The following is a 17,450-nucleotide window of genomic DNA, read 5'->3' as shown; positions in this document are numbered from 1 at the left end:
GCGATGGGGCCCAGGCACCAGGGCGTGGCAGGTTGTCGGCCGGTGGCCCAGGTAGGGGGGTCCCGGGGGCGCAAGGACAGTGGGTCTGGGTGGAGAGTGCAGGGACTGCCTTGATGGATCAGAGACCTGGTGGCACCGGGGCCTCCCCGAGCGCATACGGCTCAGGGGGGGGGGTCAGGCCAGCAGGGTCAGCTGGCAGAGGCCGGGGTGGGCCGGCGGGGCGCAAAACGGCCTCCAAACGCCGGGACAAAGAAGCAGGGGGGTCCGCGGCGGCCTGCCCTCCACAGAGGGAGCGGGCACCGACCATGTTGGAGTGTGAATTTACGCCTGGTGTGAAAGGGAAGGGTGCTAAGAGAGTCGTGACTGAAGTGGTACCGCTGGATGTTCAGGATGAATGGTTGGATTATGAGGATGATGAGGATGAGTTGGAAGAGGGTGAGTTGCGTGAGCCTGGACGTGGGTGTAAGGCTAAGGGGGCAGCTACCAAGGTTGGTGCTTCTCAAGAGGCACGGGATGGCGCCAGTCGGGCCAGCAGAGGGATGTCGAGGCCGGCGGACGCACGGCGACAGGAGCGGGAGGCTCCTGCAACTTTGTCAGGTGAGGGCTCTTGGTGGGACGCCTGGTTGGATGGGGGGAGTGGGGGGAGAAAGAAGCCCTGCCGGTCGGTGGGGGTGGGGGATGGGTCTGTGCGGGCAGGAGCCCAAGGGGGTGTGGAGCCTGTGACGGCTGGTGGGGGCAAGCAGGTCGCGACGGCCAGCGCGCAGACGGACAAAGTGGAAGACCTGGAAGGGAAGGAAGAGGGTGTGAGCGGGGTGGAGAAGCTGAGAAAGAAGTTGCCGTACATGGGGCTGGGGATGCCCCTGGGGTCTCATTTGTCGGAGAAGACTAAGGCAAGGATTTGGAGGCATGAGTATGTGGATGTGTTTAAGCTCTTGCACAGGGAGATTCAGGCGAAGGAAGGGTCTAAGGAAGAGGAATGGGAATTGACCAGGCGGCCGAGGGTGCCGGTTACAATGGAGAATTGGACATCTGCATTCCTGATTTATGCGAGTATATATTGTGAGAAACATGGGGATTGGGCTATCGCATTGTTTAAATATATGGACGTGATAAGGAAGGCGCAGCTTCATTTTGGGGGTTTCGCCTGGTTGAGCTACGACGAGGAGTTTAGGGCTAGGGTCAGTGTTGACCCTGACAAGCCGTGGGGGGATGTGGACCAGGAGCTTTGGATCCAGTGGATGTCCTCGACGCAGGCGGCGGCGTCTACTCATACGGCCAGTGGTCTTCCGGTCACGTATCGGTCCTTTCAGCCGCGTCCCGCTCAATCTGGGGCGGGTAACCAGGGGACCCCAAGTGGACATGGGAGCCAGCCCGTGTGGTCTGGCTCAGCAGGACAACAGTACAAGCCGGTCGCTTCGGGGGCCTGCTGGGGGTTTAACAAAGGTTTCTGCAACCGCCCCTCTTGTAAATTCAAGCATGAGTGTTCTAAGTGTGGGGGACGTCACCCGGTCACGCAGTGCCTCACCTTGGCTACGCCATCAGAGCAGTGGAAATTTGCCAAGGGTAGGGGGCAGCCTGGGCCGAAGGGCCCGTACTCCGGTTAAGGTGGAGGCCATGGGTCCATGGCTCTCCCGGTACCCTGGTAAGGAGGCGGCGTTGCGTTTGTATTGGGGGTTTGTGGAAGGTTTTCGGATTGGCTATCAGGGGCCCAGGGAGAGGTGTTGGGCTGAGAATTTGCGGTCTGCTAAGGAGTTGCCGGGGGTAGTGGCGCGTAAGTTGGAGAAGGAGGTTTCGGAGGGCAGGATTGCAGGTCCGTTCTCGGAGTGGCCACTGTCATATCTCATCGTGTCACCGTTGGGGGTTGTGCCCAAGAAGGAGCAAGGGGAATACAGGTTGATCCATCACTTGTCTTGGCCGGAAGGTGGGTCGGTGAATGATTTCATTGCTGAGGAGGACTCGAGAGTGTTGTACGCTTCGGTGGACGATGCCATTGGGTTGGTACGGTCATGCGGGAGGGGGGCGGAGATGGCCAAGTGTGACATCAAGTCGGCCTTTCGGCTTCTTCCCATTCATCCTGAGGAAAATGGAATTTTATATGATCTATGTATCCCCTACGTGTACCCCAACGTGTATATATGCATGACATCCATGCACTTTCCCTCTATGGCCGAAATGAAGACGCATTTGCATTTGCGTCCCACGTTAACATGTCAACTACCAGGCCCTCCATGAACGAAACGATAATACAGCCTTAAAGCCTACGTTGCCAATGCATTTACATGCTACACGTTTTAACATCGAGATGCCCACGTTTTTGTGGCCCAGTCGAGCCAAGCCCTGAATTCAGGCTCCAAGCCTCTTCTGTCTCTGAAAGCTGCAGTTTAGGTATGCATCCCTGACCTCTACCTTACTCCCTGCCCAGCCGAGCGGTGCCCGGCCTGGCCTGCCTGCCAAGACGGTATTTTGCCTACAGTTATCTGTTCAGCCTCCGCAAAAACACATTCCAGTCTAGTGAAATAGGTAAACATATTTCCACCTGCAGAGCATAGGGCCTAGCCTTCCTGTCTCCATGCAAGTGATTTACTGAACCCGTTGCCATAGTAGGCCCATGCCCCCACGTAATGCACAAAGAAATATATGCACACACTAGCGTTTAGTGATGTACAGCCTTTACTCGAGAGACCTTTACTTCAGACAATACATCCTCCAAACATATGATATCAGATATGCCAAGGTACAGGTCGCTCTGACTTCCCAGACTCCAGACTCCTCTACTAGTGCTAAAGTCAACCCCCAGCTCTCTCCAGTTACACGTCATTTTCACGTCATGGCCAGTTGCGCGCACATGTAGTGTAAAGGTTTCTGCTGACTCTGCAGACCTCTCTATGCATCCACCCACCTGTGACACTTTTTATGACTCACCAAGTGCACACCTACGTGTACGCCTCCTTACACGCCTTCTTTTACGCCCATATGTCCTTATCTCTCTCTACTTTCACTTGTTACGCCTACTGTATTCATTGCAATTGTACGATTTTACTATATATAATGTGTGATGTTAATAAAACGTTAGATATCCCTTCCTGAACCTTAGTGGTGATGGAACCCGATTCTCGTTGACTCGAGTCATCTTAATTAAAGCCCGTATGACTCAGATACCACGGACTCTGCCTCTCATTTTATGAGCTATTCTTATTGTTATTAATGTATAGAAAAATAGTCCCGGTAATTTTATTTACCACGTAATCTGGCGCCCGAACAGGGACTAGTCCCCTTCCCCACGCGCCGGCGATGTAACGCAGGCCCCTGACCCCTTCTACAGCCGTGACGGACCCCCCTTCTGTGCACATTCGCGGGTTTTCCTGCTAACTCCCTCAGGCCCACGGAGGAGACGGAGACTGCGACCAGGCATCCACACGAGGCGGTGAGGAATGCGGACTGTCCCGACCAGAGCCCGAAGAGAGAGAGCAAGGTCCGAGGTATCCAGAGGCCCACCTGTTTCCGAGGCGCATGCGTAGCAACCAGAAGCCGTAGCAGTCCAGTCCAGTCCAGTGACGAGTTTCCGAGGCCTTCAGTTTTGCTTCCCGGTGAGTACCGTTGTTGGGAACTCATCTAGACGGGTTCATTTATTTGAGCCCGGTCAAGACGGGTCTGGGTAGACAGATCCGGTATAGACGTGTCCATTTAGCTGGATGCGGTATGACGTGTCTCTTTATGGGACCGGTATGACTGTACTGTTCTAGCAGTGCATCCAGTATTCTAGTATTGTTTCTCGAGATTTTCAGAATTGTGTTATTCTATGTACCAGGTAGTATTTGTCCGAAATGTTTTAATGTCGTGGTATGAATGATTGTTTACAGTTTATTATTGTGCTCATTGTATTTTTGTCCAAGTCAGTTCAAACATGCCGCTGTTTTCGAAATTACGTCAGATAGGAACCAGGAAAGGGATACTCGAAGAAGCAGTTCCCGTCCCGCCTAGGGACACTCCCGGACATTTTATGTACCATAAACATGGCTTAGATGCCATACTGTACTTAGATTTATGGGTGGATTATACCAAGGATCTGGAAGAGAAATATAGATGGCCTGCCTCAGGGACATGGGATGCTGAGTGCATCATGAGAGTAGAAGAAGCACTGTGGAAAAAGAAAGCCAGACAATCCCAGAAGGATGCCATAGAATTATGGCGTAAAGAAGCGCATAGGAGAACAGAGAAAGAAATATAGAAAGCAGAAAGAAGTAGAGAAGCATCAGAAAAAGCTAAGGAAAAAGAACTATTAGAAGAAGGTGAGCGAGTTAGAACAGAACAACTAGACCGACAAAGAAATGCCCTTATTAAAGGCATGTACCCCCTTCTAGCCGAGGGTCTACCTAAAGTGGCCCCGGAAGTACCCAGTAACTTGCCGCCACCACTGATCCCGACTACACTCCGTAGTCATAAACAGACCGCAGCGGACATTTTCCTTTCTTCCTATTTAGATGACGCTGCTCCAGAGTATGTAAATATGCGTGTACCACCTACTAATCCTCCTCCCAACCCTGTCAATAACGCGACTCCCCCCACTGTTCCTCCTGTTACCAACCCCCCTCCGAATCCTTTTCTCCCAGCACCCGTAGTACAAGCTCAACCTGCATTACCAGTAACAACGTTACCAGTAACTACGCAACCAGCAGCACAGCTAGTAAAACCTGATGCAAGCCTAGGCGATCCCAGTTTGGGAGCAGCGGGAGGGGGCCCCTCCACTCCGCCTCAGATAAAACGATCATCATTACGAGAACAAGCATTACAACGCACGCCAAAAGCAGCTACGTACGCAACCCTTAGACAGTACCTTACTGACTGTATATATGATCCAGTACCAGGTGAAGGTTCTATGCTCATATACTCAATACGTTTAAGACGTGTTGCAGATTATTTGCTTATTTTACCAGACATGAAGGAACATTTAGACAAAATATACCACTTCATCAGAACGGGGGAGGGACCAGATAGTATTCACGAGGCCATGGCACACAGAAACGTGGAGCTTCAACGTATGATCTTACAGTTTTTGATTAATTGTTTGATCAGGGAACAAGACCAGCCAAGTAAAAATAGAGATGGGATTAAAGTCCTGACAAACTGGAGTGACAACATAGCTGCTGGTAAACATGATAAACAGACTTGTGTAGAAGCCATGTACAGGAAAATTCGTAAAGAAATTCTTGATATACATGAGAAAGAAGCTGAGAGAGAAGACGATGAAGTCTCAGAGGACGATGATTTAGCAACTGAGAACCCAAGTAAAATACATTACGTAGGTAGGGCGAGACCTTTTGATAGACCCATACAACTAGAATACAAGAAACGTTCTCTTTCTCCCATACCAGAACAGTATTCCCTTGAATACATATTCCAAGCCACGGACCAAGCATTAAAAAGACGAGTAGGGAGTAGCGAACTTAGTACCATGCATGAACAGGAACTAGCCCGGTCAGCAGTTCAATCGGCTGGCAATTCTAACCTATATAAGGATGACATAGTACCGCAAACATTTTTGAGTCTTCCTCCGGAAGAACAGCGTTTAGCTGGGATGTACATGATTCAACACCTCATCACATTGTACGAGAACCAGCATTCTGATCCAGGTCCCCTGTATAAATTATTGGACGATTTACTCCTAACCAGATGGAGAGGTCTAGGTACCGAATTAATTAATGTCATACTAGAACAACGACATAAATACAGGACTTTCCTGACTTCACATTTCGTTCCTGTTCCACACCAAGAAAGGAAGACCTTTTACATAGACAGACAGAATCCCTTACGAGAGGTTCACCCCGTTAGAGATAACGCGGGTACGCTTCATCGAGTATACGTTTACACACCTTTAACGAAAATGGAATTATTGGAAATGAAAAAATTACTACCCTGTCATGATAAAGATCCAGCAGGGTTCCACCGTGAATTAAAAGACATGCTCCGCATGGGAGAGTATACATATGCTGATACAATTAAAATGTTAAAAGTCCTGTTACCTGCAGGCATTTACGAAAAACTCAAAGAAAAAGAATGGGAGGTGGGAGAGAAAAAGATTAATTGGACAGAATTAGAAAACGAGGATAATACACGAACCCCTGGTACTGGTCTTTCGGACAAAGCTTTACCCGAGCTAATAATACAGGTCTTGCCGAGATTATTGACAACTAAAAAGGAGGATTGGGATGCCATTTCAACCTGCAAACAGAAACAAGATGAAGACACTAGTGATTTCTATTCTAGATTTGAGAAATGTTTTATTATTAATAGCGGCCTAAAAACAAGTAGTGAATCGTATCCACATCTGTTTGTGTCCAAATTAGTAGAGAATTCCTTACCCCAGATTAAAAATAGAGTATTAAAAGTTGAAAGTACCTGGCAAGCTAATAGCCCTTCCCAAATGTTACAAATGTTACAATACCACCAGAACCGAATTAGAGAAGAACAGGAACACGAAAAGAGACGCATGAAAGACACGAAAATGAAAGTACTAGTAGCTCAATCAGTTCCGGACGCTGATGGTCAGAGAAAGGGAGCGGCACCTGTAAAAGGAAATTGCAACTACTGAAAGCAGCCAGGTCACTATATAAATGAATGTACTGTCCTGAAACATAATATAGCTACAGGCAAGACAAAAGAAAGACCGCGTCCTCCTAGACAGGAACATGTCCCGCAGAACACGCAAACTCCACAGAACGCGCAACAGACAGTAGCCGTACCCCAACCTATAGCTGCCACACAACATGTCACACAACAAATGTACCAGTATGCACAGTCAGACTACCCAGACTATCAACAGTATTCATGAAACAGCCTAGAGAGGGAGGTTGGCTTGCCCCTTATTGAGGTTCCTGTAGATCAAGAGGGTCCCTATGTGCATAGTCATGTATTAGGGAAAGACAGAAAATTTCTGATTGACACAGGGGCGAGCAGAACTACCATCAGTCATGACGAGGTTCCAGGGGCACCCCTCTCAGGCTCACAGAATATTTCCCTGGGATTTTCCGGAAAGCCTATTGTTAACGAAGTGTCAAAGCCAGTTTCCCTAGAAGTTGGTCCATTGTCCCGTACTACAGACTTGTTGCTTACGAAATCATGTCCAGAAAACTTGCTTGGTATAAAAACATTGAAGGAACTAGGAGCAGTGATTTGTTGTTCTCCAGAAGGAGTGAGATTGTTTTTACGTGATTTTAAAGGACATTATGTGTTGCGAGATTTTGATCCAAGACTTCAGAATGTACCACAGCATTTATGGGCGAAAGGTCCGACTGATGTAGGTTACATGCACATTACACCATACCGTGTCACACTCAAGCAAGGAGTTGTACTGCCCCGAATCCGACAATACAAATTACCACCTGAGGCTGTAGTGGCCTTACTGAAAATTGTTGACGAACTAATTGCACAAGGAGTGGTTGTAGAAACTGACTCCAATGTATGTAATTCTCCTATCATTCCGATTCTTAAACGAACTGACCCAAATGCACCACCGGTCTATAGACTGGTGATTGACCTTCGAGAATTAAATAAATGTATAATACCCCAGTACCCAGTGGTCCCAGACATTTCCTCTCTATTGACTGCCATTGATTCTGAAGCTGCGTTCTTTACTGTAATTGATCTCAAGAACGCCTTCCTTAGTGTCCCCATCCATCCGGAAAGCCAATACCTTTTCGGATTCTGTTTAAATGGCCGAAGCTTCAAATTTGCAAGAGCTCCTCAAGGGTTCACAGAAAGCCCTAGTATCTACAGTCAAGCACTGAAAAGACAACTAGACAGTATTCACATGCCTACTGACACTGCCTTGCTCCAATACGTTGATGATCTATTGATCACAGCGCGGACAGAACATGACTGCGAACGTGCATCACTGACAGTCTTATATTTCCTGGCCGAAAAGGGGCATAAAGTGTCCCCTTCGAAGCTGCAATTCTGTGCCCAGCAAGTGGTCTACCTAGGACACTTGCTGTCCAAGAGGGGTAGACAGCTGACACCAGACCGTATTCAGTTAATTGCACATCTCCCAAAGCCCAGGACGCAAAAAGAAGTACGGGCCTTCATAGGCCTCACCTCTTACTGTAGACAATGGATTCCCCAGTACGCATATCTAGCCAAACCACTCATACAATTGACAACACAGGAGGCAGCGACTTCGACTGTCCTCCCTTGGACTCAGGAACATACACTTGCTTTTGATGAACTGAAGAAAGCTCTATGTCAAGCACCTGTTTTAGCGACACCATGTTACAGCAAACCTTTTACGCTTTTTGTTACTGAACGCGATGGCACAGCATTATCTGTTCTTACACAAGATCAAGCAGGAAAACACAAGCCTTGTGCTTACTTTTCTAGTACATTGGATCCAGTGGCCCAGGCTCTGCCTGCGTGCCTGAAATCAGTTACAGCAACAGCTCTAGCTATCAGACAAAGCGATTCCATAGTGTTAGGACATCCCCTGACAGTACAGGTTCCACACTCCGTGGAAGTTCTCTTAAACAGGACACAGACACAACACCTGACCATAGCAAGACTGACAGGATATGAATTGACACTGTTCCAGCCACACATAGAGATCAGACGTTGTAACATATTAAACCCTGCTACCCTGTTACCCTCAATTACAGCAGACCCTACACCACATGACTGTGTGGAAGTCATTAACACAGTGACGAAGCCAAGACAAAACTTGATAGACATCGCATTGCCCGACCCAGACCTGACACTTTATGTGGACGGTTCATGTATGAGAACAAATACAGGAGAGTTAGTGGCCGCATATGCAGTGACCACCGATACTGAAGTCATAGAAACACATCGTATTGACACCTTGTCTGCCCAAGCAGCAGAGCTCATTGCTCTGACCCAAGCCTGTATACGAGCCAAGAACCTGAAAGTAAACATATACACAGACTCACAGTATGCATTCGGAGTCGTACACGACTTTGGAGTCCTCTGGCAAGAGAGAGGTTTTATGACCTCCCACGGTGCCAAAATACAGCACGGTCCCCTCATTCAAGCTCTGTTAGATGCGATACACTTGCCTACAGCCATAGCCATCATGAAGTGCAAAGCACATACGAAAGTCACGGACACTATTTCCCAGGGTAACGACCTGGCAGATCGAGCAGCCAAACTTACAGCACAGACTCAACCCGACAGTCCAACTGACACGACAAAGACTGAAGTACCATCACCGACGACTTGCCTGACAGTCAGGGATCCCACACAAGATGTACTCGACATACAGACACATGCCACTCCAGATGAAATCAAGAAATGGACTGAACAAGGAGGGGTCCAGACAGATCAGGGATGGATGACGAAGGGAAAAGCCACATGGTTTCTCCCCGACTCCATGGTTCAGGTTATCATTAATACAGCACATAGTCCAGCACACTTAGGAGAAAAAGCCATGTTAGACAGCATACAGAATATCTGGTTCAACAAACATTTACGTGCAGCAGCGAAACAGAAAGTACGTACCTGTATGATCTGTTGTCAGTTCAATCCAGGCAAAGGCATTCCCGTGGAACAAGGTGGATTTCATCCTCCTGACCACCCTTTTGAAGTCCTCCAGATGGATTATATCCAGATGGACCGATGTCGAGGATTCAAATATGTCCTTGTAGTCGTATGTGCCCTATCTAGGTGGACAGAAGCGTATCCAGTCTCATATTATACTGCTGTAACCACTGCCAAGCAGTTGGTTCGTGAATTCTTTCCGCGATACGGCTTGCCCCGTGTCGTGTACTCAGATAATGGACAGCCATTCTCTTCTGAACTCATGAAACAAGTATCTCTCCTGTTAGGGTACCAGTGGAAGTTCCATTGCGTACAACACCCCGAGGCAGCAGGCCTCGTCGAGAGACATAATCAGACTCTAAAAACACGACTAGCGAAGGTCTGTGCAGAAAAGGGCGTGGATTGGATGGTAGCCCTGCCGGTTGCCCTCTTTTACATGCGTATGGTAGCCCATTCCAGAACCGGACTATCTCCTTATGAGGTTGTGTTCGGTAGACCGCCAAATATGTGGGGTACGCCTATGCCTAGAAAAATTACAGATGTTTACAGTAATATGCTGACAGATTACCTGGCTTCCTTGATGTCTGCACTACTCTCTTGTCGTTCACAGGTTGCCGCCGCTTTCCCAGACAACACCCAGGTTAAGGATCACGTCATCGTCCCTGGTGATCTTGTACTCATGAGGAATTTCGACAGGTCGAGCCCCCTGGAGCCGCGTTGGAAGTCACCAAAACTTGTGCTGCTGACGACGAGGACGGCTATTAAAGTGGAAGGACGAAAGGGCTGGATCCATGCCCACCACGTGAAGCGATTTCATGGACTTGGCTCAGATTCCAAAGACTGTTTTGCGAAAGCTTCTGAGAACATTCCTGATACTGACACTAAACTCCCTTTTCTAGAAAAAACTCCGCAACAGGAGTATCGTTCCAAGCTACGGTCTAGTAAGTCTAATTGTTTAAGTCCCCCTCGGGTGAAGCGGTTAGACAGGTTCCTGATATGTACCAGATCGTAGACCCAAATAGTCAGAGAGATAGACAGAAAAAGATGAAAGAAAAATACTGCAAATCCTTACGTAGCAGATGCATAGTTACACTGAGTATTATGTTCATTCTAAGTATATTGATTATATGTATAAGCTTGACGCTACATGTTTTCTTTCCTCCTCTTGGTTCACATATACATTCTTTTTTCAATGACACTGTAGAGCACACATTCAGTGACCTGCCACCTCACGAACTATCCTATCGACTAGCACTGCGCAACAACACTTTCATCCGTATGTTACATCATTCTCACCAGACCAGCAATGTCACGAATTGCTGGGTATGTGGCCGACTTTCCCTACCAGAAAATGAAGGGAGCTCTGCCCCTCTTTCCTTATCCGTTCTCACACAATGGTTCGTGCGGAGCATGGTTTGCTTTAATGTCATCATTAGACAGTAAGTCCACAGTTTCCAAAGGCGATTGGATATGGGAAGACCTGAACACAGTTATGAATAAAGCATGTTTCCCAGACAAAGACGGTCTTCCCCAAAGGACAGGGACTGATCTAGAAAATGAAGTGTACGAATTAGGAAATTTTTCCCTTAACCTCATGATCCTAAACGTCCAGTCTGAGACTAATACAGATTTGCTGTTTATAACCGTCTTACCAGTAAAAGGTGAATTATGCGTTAGAAAAAATGGTTCAGTGTACTTAGGACACAGTGATTGTAATACTGTGGTTGAATTCAGTGATAAAGGAAAATCTACTTTCAAAGCTTCCCGCCATTCCTATTTTATTTGTGGTCAGACAGCTTATGTACGTCTTCCCTTGGATTGGGGTGGAACGTGTTATATTGCGTTCCTATTGCCACCAGTTTTCCTAGCCCCATCCGATTATCATCGAGATTCCCATCTCATACATGCGAGACACAGGAGAGACCTTCCCTCAGTTATCGACTACTCTGAGTCCGCCTGGGACCAGTACAAAGATTATGTTAAAGGATATTTTTGGTTCATAGGTCCCGTGCAAAATAGTAAATTAATACGTAGATTAACCAGAACTTTGGAAGCAGTAGTGAATGAGACTACTTCTGCCTTAGGTAACTTAACGGAAGAGCAGTCTGCTATGAGACTTGTCGTTCTTCAGAACCGCCTTGTTCTTGACGTCATCCTGGCCGATAGGGGCGGAGCTTGTAGAGTGATCGGCTCCAGTTGTTGTGTGTTTATTCCTAATAACGCACCGTCAGTGTATTCAGCAATAACAAGGCTCCATAAAATAGCTCACCAGATACACCAGAATCCTGGCACCTGGACTTGGACCGGTTGGCTCTGGAGTGTGATATCAGCCTGGGGATGGAAAGTATTGTCATTCCTAGGAATAATACTGCTCATATTATTCAGTTGCTGTCTCTGTCTGCAATGTGGTCCAGCGATTTGCGGCTTGTGCGCCACTGCCTGTATTCCCAGTCCACGTTCACGTTCCCGTGCTCGAATAAAAAGGGACGAGCAAATGATGCTGTATGAACAAATAGACGGTCTCATGAAGATAGATATATCCTGAAGGGAACGTAGGGGACAAGGAGGGAATGAGGAAAATGGAATTTTATATGATCTATGTATCCCCTACGTGTACCCCAACGTGTATATATGCATGACATCCATGCACTTTCCCTCTATGGCCGAAATGAAGACGCATTTGCATTTGCGTCCAACGTTAACATGTCAACTACCAGGCCCTCCATGAACGAAACGATAATACAGCCTTAAAGCCTACGTTGCCAATGCATTTACATGCTACACGTTTTAACATCGAGATGCCCACGTTTTTGTGGCCCAGTCGAGCCAAGCCCTGAATTCAGGCTCCGAGCCTCTTCTGTCTCTGAAAGCTGCAGTTTAGGTATGCATCCCTGACCTCTACCTTACTCCCTGCCCAGCCGAGCGGTGCCCGGCCTGGCCTGCCTGCCAAGACGGTATTTTGCCTACAGTTATCTGTTCAGCCTCCGCAAAAACACATTCCAGTCTAGTGAAATAGGTAAACATATTTCCGCCTGCAGAGCATAGGGCCTAGCCTTCCTGTCTCCATGCAAGTGATTTACTGAACCCGTTGCCATAGTAGGCCCATGCCCCCACGTAATGCACAAAGAAATATATGCACACACTAGCGTTTAGTGATGTACAGCCTTTACTCGAGAGACCTTTACTTCAGACAATACATCCTCCAAACATATGATATCAGATATGCCAAGGTACAGGTCGCTCTGACTTCCCAGACTCCAGACTCCTCTACTAGTGCTAAAGTCAACCCCCAGCTCTCTCCAGTTACACGTCATTTTCACGTCATGGCCAGTTGCGCGCACATGTAGGGTAAAGGTTTCTGCTGACTCTGCAGACCTCTCTATGCATCCACCCACCTGTGACACTTTTTATGACTCACCAAGTGCACACCTACGTGTACGCCTCCTTACACGCCTTCTTTTACGCCCATATGTCCTTATCTCTCTCTACTTTCACTTGTTACGCCTACTGTATTCATTGCAATTGTACGATTTTACTATATATAATGTGTGATGTTAATAAAACGTTAAATATCCCTTCCTGAACCTTAGTGGTGATGGAACCCGATTCTCGTTGACTCGAGTCATCTTAATTAAAGCCCGTATGACTCAGATACCACAGACTCTGCCTCTCATTTTATGAGCTATTCTTATTGTTATTAATGTATAGAAAAATAGTCCCGGTAATTTTATTTACCACATAATCCGGCGGATTTTCCTCTCTTGGGTATGCAGTTTGATGGGGCCATTTTTGTGGACATGGTGTTGCCAATGGGTTGTGCGATTTCCTGCGCGCTCTTCGAGACTTTTAGCTCCTTTTTGCAGTGGGCCTTTGTGGACCGCAGTGGGCACCGGCTGCTGTCTCACTATTTGGATGACTTTCTGTTTGTGGGATCTGGACGTTCTGGCGACTGTGGTCGGGCTCTGCAGCAGTTTCAGTTGTTGGCTCACGATTTTGGGGTGCCTTTGGCACCGGAGACGACGGAAGGGCCCAGTTGTTGTCTGACGTTCCTCGGAATTGAATTGGATTCGGTGACCTGGCAGGCGCGTTTACCGGTGGCGAAAGTGGCTGAGATGCAAGATGCTTTGAAGGGCGCGATTGTGGTTCAGAAGCTGGAGTTGAGATCTGTGCAGCGTTTGCTGGGGTTGTTGAACTTTGCCTGCAGAGTGGTGAGGGCTGGGAGGACGTTTTGTAGGCGGCTCGGCATGGCCATGTCGGGCGTGGCCCTCCCACATCACAGGGTCAGGATTACGCTGGGGGTCCGGTCGGACTTACGAGTGTGGCTGGTTTTCCTCGAGGATTTCAATGGCGTGTCTTTGGATTTTGTGCGGGACAGGATGGTGTGGCAGGTTCAACTTTACTCGGACGCGGCGGGGTCGGCTGGTTTCGGAATTTTCTGGGACGGTCGCTGGTGCGCGGAAAGGTGGCCGGGTCATTGGCTGCGTCAGGGCAGGAGCCTTGCGTTCTTGGAGTTCTTTCCCTTGTTGGTGGCATTGCTGGTGTGGGGCCCGGAGTTCAAGAACAGGTCTGTGTTGTTCCACGTGGACAATATGACGGTGGTGGACTTGGTCAACAATCAGAAAGCGAGAGATCTGAGGGTGCTGCGCTTGCTGCGAAGCTTCATGCTGCTATGTCTGCGTTACAATGTGCTGTTCCGCGCGCAACATGTGCCTGGCGCAAGTAACGAAATTGCGGATGCGTTATCTCGTTCGCAGTGGCTGCGCTTCAGGGAGCTGGCGCCGGGAGCAGAGGCTTGCAAGACCAAGGTGCCGGAGGGTATCTGGGCATGGGGGTAGTGAGAGTGGTTGGTCTGGTGGAAAGGTCGTTGGGAGAGTCTACTAGGCGGGCGTACAGATTGGCTTGGAGTGAGTTTGAGAAGTTTGTGGGCCTGGGGACGGGGGTGATGTGTTTGCCAAAGGAGGAGTGCGAAAGGCGGGTGGTGCACTTTGTTTTGGATTGCATGGATAGGGGTTTGTCGCAGACAACGATTGCTGGCAAGTTGGCGGGTGTGTCTTTCTACTGCATGGTGTATTTGGGTTTTGATCCGGCGAGTTCGGATCTGCTGAGCCGAATGTTGAAGGGTTGGGGGAGGGTGCGGGCAGAGTTGGGGGGCGGGGAGTTGCCTAGAGAGGCGGTCACGTTTGACTTATTGAAGTTGGTTTTGCAGGAATTGGTTTTTTGTTGCTACGACGGGGGGAGGTGGCGCTTTTTCGCCTATGCATGATCTGGATGTTTTTTGGAGCGTTTCGGGTGTCGGAGCTGCTGGGGGCTCGGGGGGCGCCGGGTAGGTTGTTTGCTGATGTGCGTGTGGATGGGCTCCGTTTGGGCATTTGGTTGGGGCGGTCCAAGACTGACCAGGTGGGACAGGGTAAATGGGTATGGTTGTCGGTGAGTGGGTGTGCAGGTGTGTGTCTGGTGCGAGAGTGGCTGAGCTTTGGGCAGAAAGTGCGGCGGACGGAAGGGGAAATCTTTGTGCATGCGTCACGGAAGCGTTTGACGTCGGGTCAGTTGTTTGCAGTGTTACGGATGGCTTTGAGGAGGCTGGGCAGGGATCCGGCTCGGTTTGGCACGCATTCCTTTCGGATTGGGGCGGCTACGGCAGCGGCGGGTTTGGGTTGGTCATGGGAGGAGATCAGGAGGATTGGTCGCTGGAGGTCGCGGTGCTGTGAGCGCTATGTGTGCAAGTGAGGGTGGGGGCGCAACGCTTGGACGGCGGCGCTGCTTGGCGTATTTTCTTGTCATGCCTTGGTACTAATATCCTTTTCTTCGTAGGTTGTGTTCGTGGACCGGGGGCCAAGACGGTCACTTGGGTCGTGGGGCACTCTTTTGTGCATTGGGCTTCGAAGTATGCTGACAGGCAGGTGTACGGTCGTAGCCTGGGCCTGAGGAGCAGCCATCATGAAGTTCAATGGTGGGGTAAGAGCGGAATGAGATGGGGTGAACTGTTGCCGTGGCTGACAAAGAAAGTGTCGCAGCTGGGCTGCCCGGACATGATCATCGTCCACCTGGGGGAAAATGACTTGGTGAAGCAATCGGGGGTGTCACTGTTGCATTTGATGCAGAGGGACTTGGAGGTGATGAAGCGCAATCTGGCTGGCGCCTGCATTGTGTGGACTGAGTTTGTACCAAGGAGGATTTGGAGGGGTGCACTCAAGCCTGCGGCCGTGGAAAGGGCCCGCAGGAAACTGAACAGGGCTATGAGACTCTTTTGTGCGGATCGGGGGATTAAAGTGCTGGCTCATGTCGGGCTCCAGCTGGAACAACCTCTTCTTTTCAGGGACGACGGTGTGCACCTTTCTCACATGGGAAATGCATTTTACCTCATGGAGCTGCGGGACTTGATTAGTTGTCTGTGGAATGAGTCAATATGGTGTAGGCGGGTCTGAGTTTGAAGGGTGCACGCTTGGTGGGGCAGGTAACCGCCCTCCGGGGGTTCCCTGGGTGTCGGGAACTGGGAGGGGTGGGGAGTCCATGACGGGCAGAATCACCCTTACAGGGAGGGGGTTACAGGCGCAGGATGGGAGAGAGTGGTAGACGGGAGTGCGATGGATGGAAATGACCGAGGAGTCGGAAAGTGGAAAGGGGAAGTGAATGGGATGCAAAGAGGTTGTGGTGTGATTTGGGAATGGCTGGTGGAGCACGTGAGTGGATGACGGTTGAAAGGCAGGATGTTGGGGGGATTGTTAAGTTGATAATGTTATGTTTAGTAAGCTGTCATGCCTGTCCTAATAAATGGCCTTTTACGCAAACTGATGCGTGGAGTGGTTATTGCGCGATGCGGCCCCCGGGGGAATGCAGGTCGGCAAACTAGTCTTCCCCCGGGGTGTTCGCGCGAGGACACGGCAGGCGGAAGTTAGGTCAGGGATTTAGGTCAGGGGTGGGAGGGGTTAGGTAGGAGGCTATTTACGGGGGACAGGAGAGGAACAACTTCCTTTTCCTGTCCCCGGTGCCTCAGGGAAGAGTTAGGTTTTGCCACCCGCCCACCCTACATGAAAAGGGAGTTTTGATGCGGTGTTGTTGTGGTTGCCATGTTGGGCAACATGCCAGTTTAGGACAGGATGGCAAGGGGGGGATCCGGTACGGGAACTGGGAGGGGTGGGGAGTCCATGACGGGCAGAATCACCCTTACAGGGAGGGGGTTACAGGCGCAGGATGGGAGAGAGTGGTAGACGGGAGTGCGATGGATGGAAATGACCGAGGAGTCGGAAAGTGGAAAGGGGAAGTGAATGGGATGCAAAGAGGTTGTGTTGTGATTTGGGAATGGCTGGTGGAGCACGTGAGTGGATGACGGTTGAAAGGCAGGATGTTGGGGGGATTGTTAAGTTGATAATGTTATGTTTTGTAAGCTGTCATGCCTGTCCTAATAAATGGCCTTTTACGCAAACTGATGCGTGGAGTGGTTATTGCGCGAAGCGCGTTCTGCGGACTCTTGCGGAGGAGTGCTTTGAGCTGCTTGGGGCGCTGTTGTTCTCTGTAGTCCCTCTTGGTGAGCCTGGCATTCCGCCGTGGTCTCATGCAGGGAGTCATTCATTACTTGCATTCTGTACTCTGATCTGTGTGGCCAGCCCACTCGCAAGCTCTTACTTATCATCATTAGAGTTGATTGCGCAAGGTCTGTACACCGATATTGCTACTTGGTTTCATACAAAGAACCAGACTCTTGTTTAAGGGAAGCATATTTAATGCGCTATGAACCTTTGATTATTGGATTTCTGAGGATTTGGTGTTGCCTCGCTTACCAGTTACCTCAGTGATTGGAATAGCAGAGCATGATGCTTAGCTATAACTGAGCGTTTCTTGACTGTTCAACTGTCCGTGCATGCATATGGATACAACACGTGCTTTGCTTTGGTATTGTGGAATTTGAC

The 17,450-nt window shown here is 49.3% G+C and overlaps 1 protein-coding gene across 1 annotated transcript; it reads left to right on the top strand.

The window, feature by feature from the left end:
• The first annotated feature begins 305 nt into the window (after positions 1-305).
• Positions 306-15,968, top strand: LOC147727985 (uncharacterized). The gene is made up of 2 exons (XM_086963218.1): positions 306-597; positions 15,355-15,968. Exons 1-2 carry the CDS (start codon positions 306-308, stop codon positions 15,966-15,968), a joined length of 906 nt encoding a protein of 301 aa, XP_086819344.1.
• Positions 15,969-17,450: the final 1,482 nt, after the last annotated feature.

This window comes from Lissotriton vulgaris, chromosome 3_1 (genome assembly GCF_964263255.1).
Source record: "Lissotriton vulgaris chromosome 3_1, aLisVul1.2, whole genome shotgun sequence".
NCBI classification, from domain to species: Eukaryota; Metazoa; Chordata; class Amphibia; order Caudata; family Salamandridae; genus Lissotriton; species Lissotriton vulgaris.
This window is presented reverse-complemented; position numbering and strand designations above follow the sequence as displayed.

Coding starts and splice junctions, on each gene's coding strand:
- LOC147727985 (XM_086963218.1), top strand. CDS start 306: ATGTTGGAGTGTGAATTTACGCCTGGTGTGAAAGGGAAGGGTGCTAAG. Junction 598..15,354: donor GGCTCCTGCAACTTTGTCAG/GTGAGGGCTCTT, acceptor TTTTCTTCGTAG/GTTGTGTTCGTGGACCGGGG.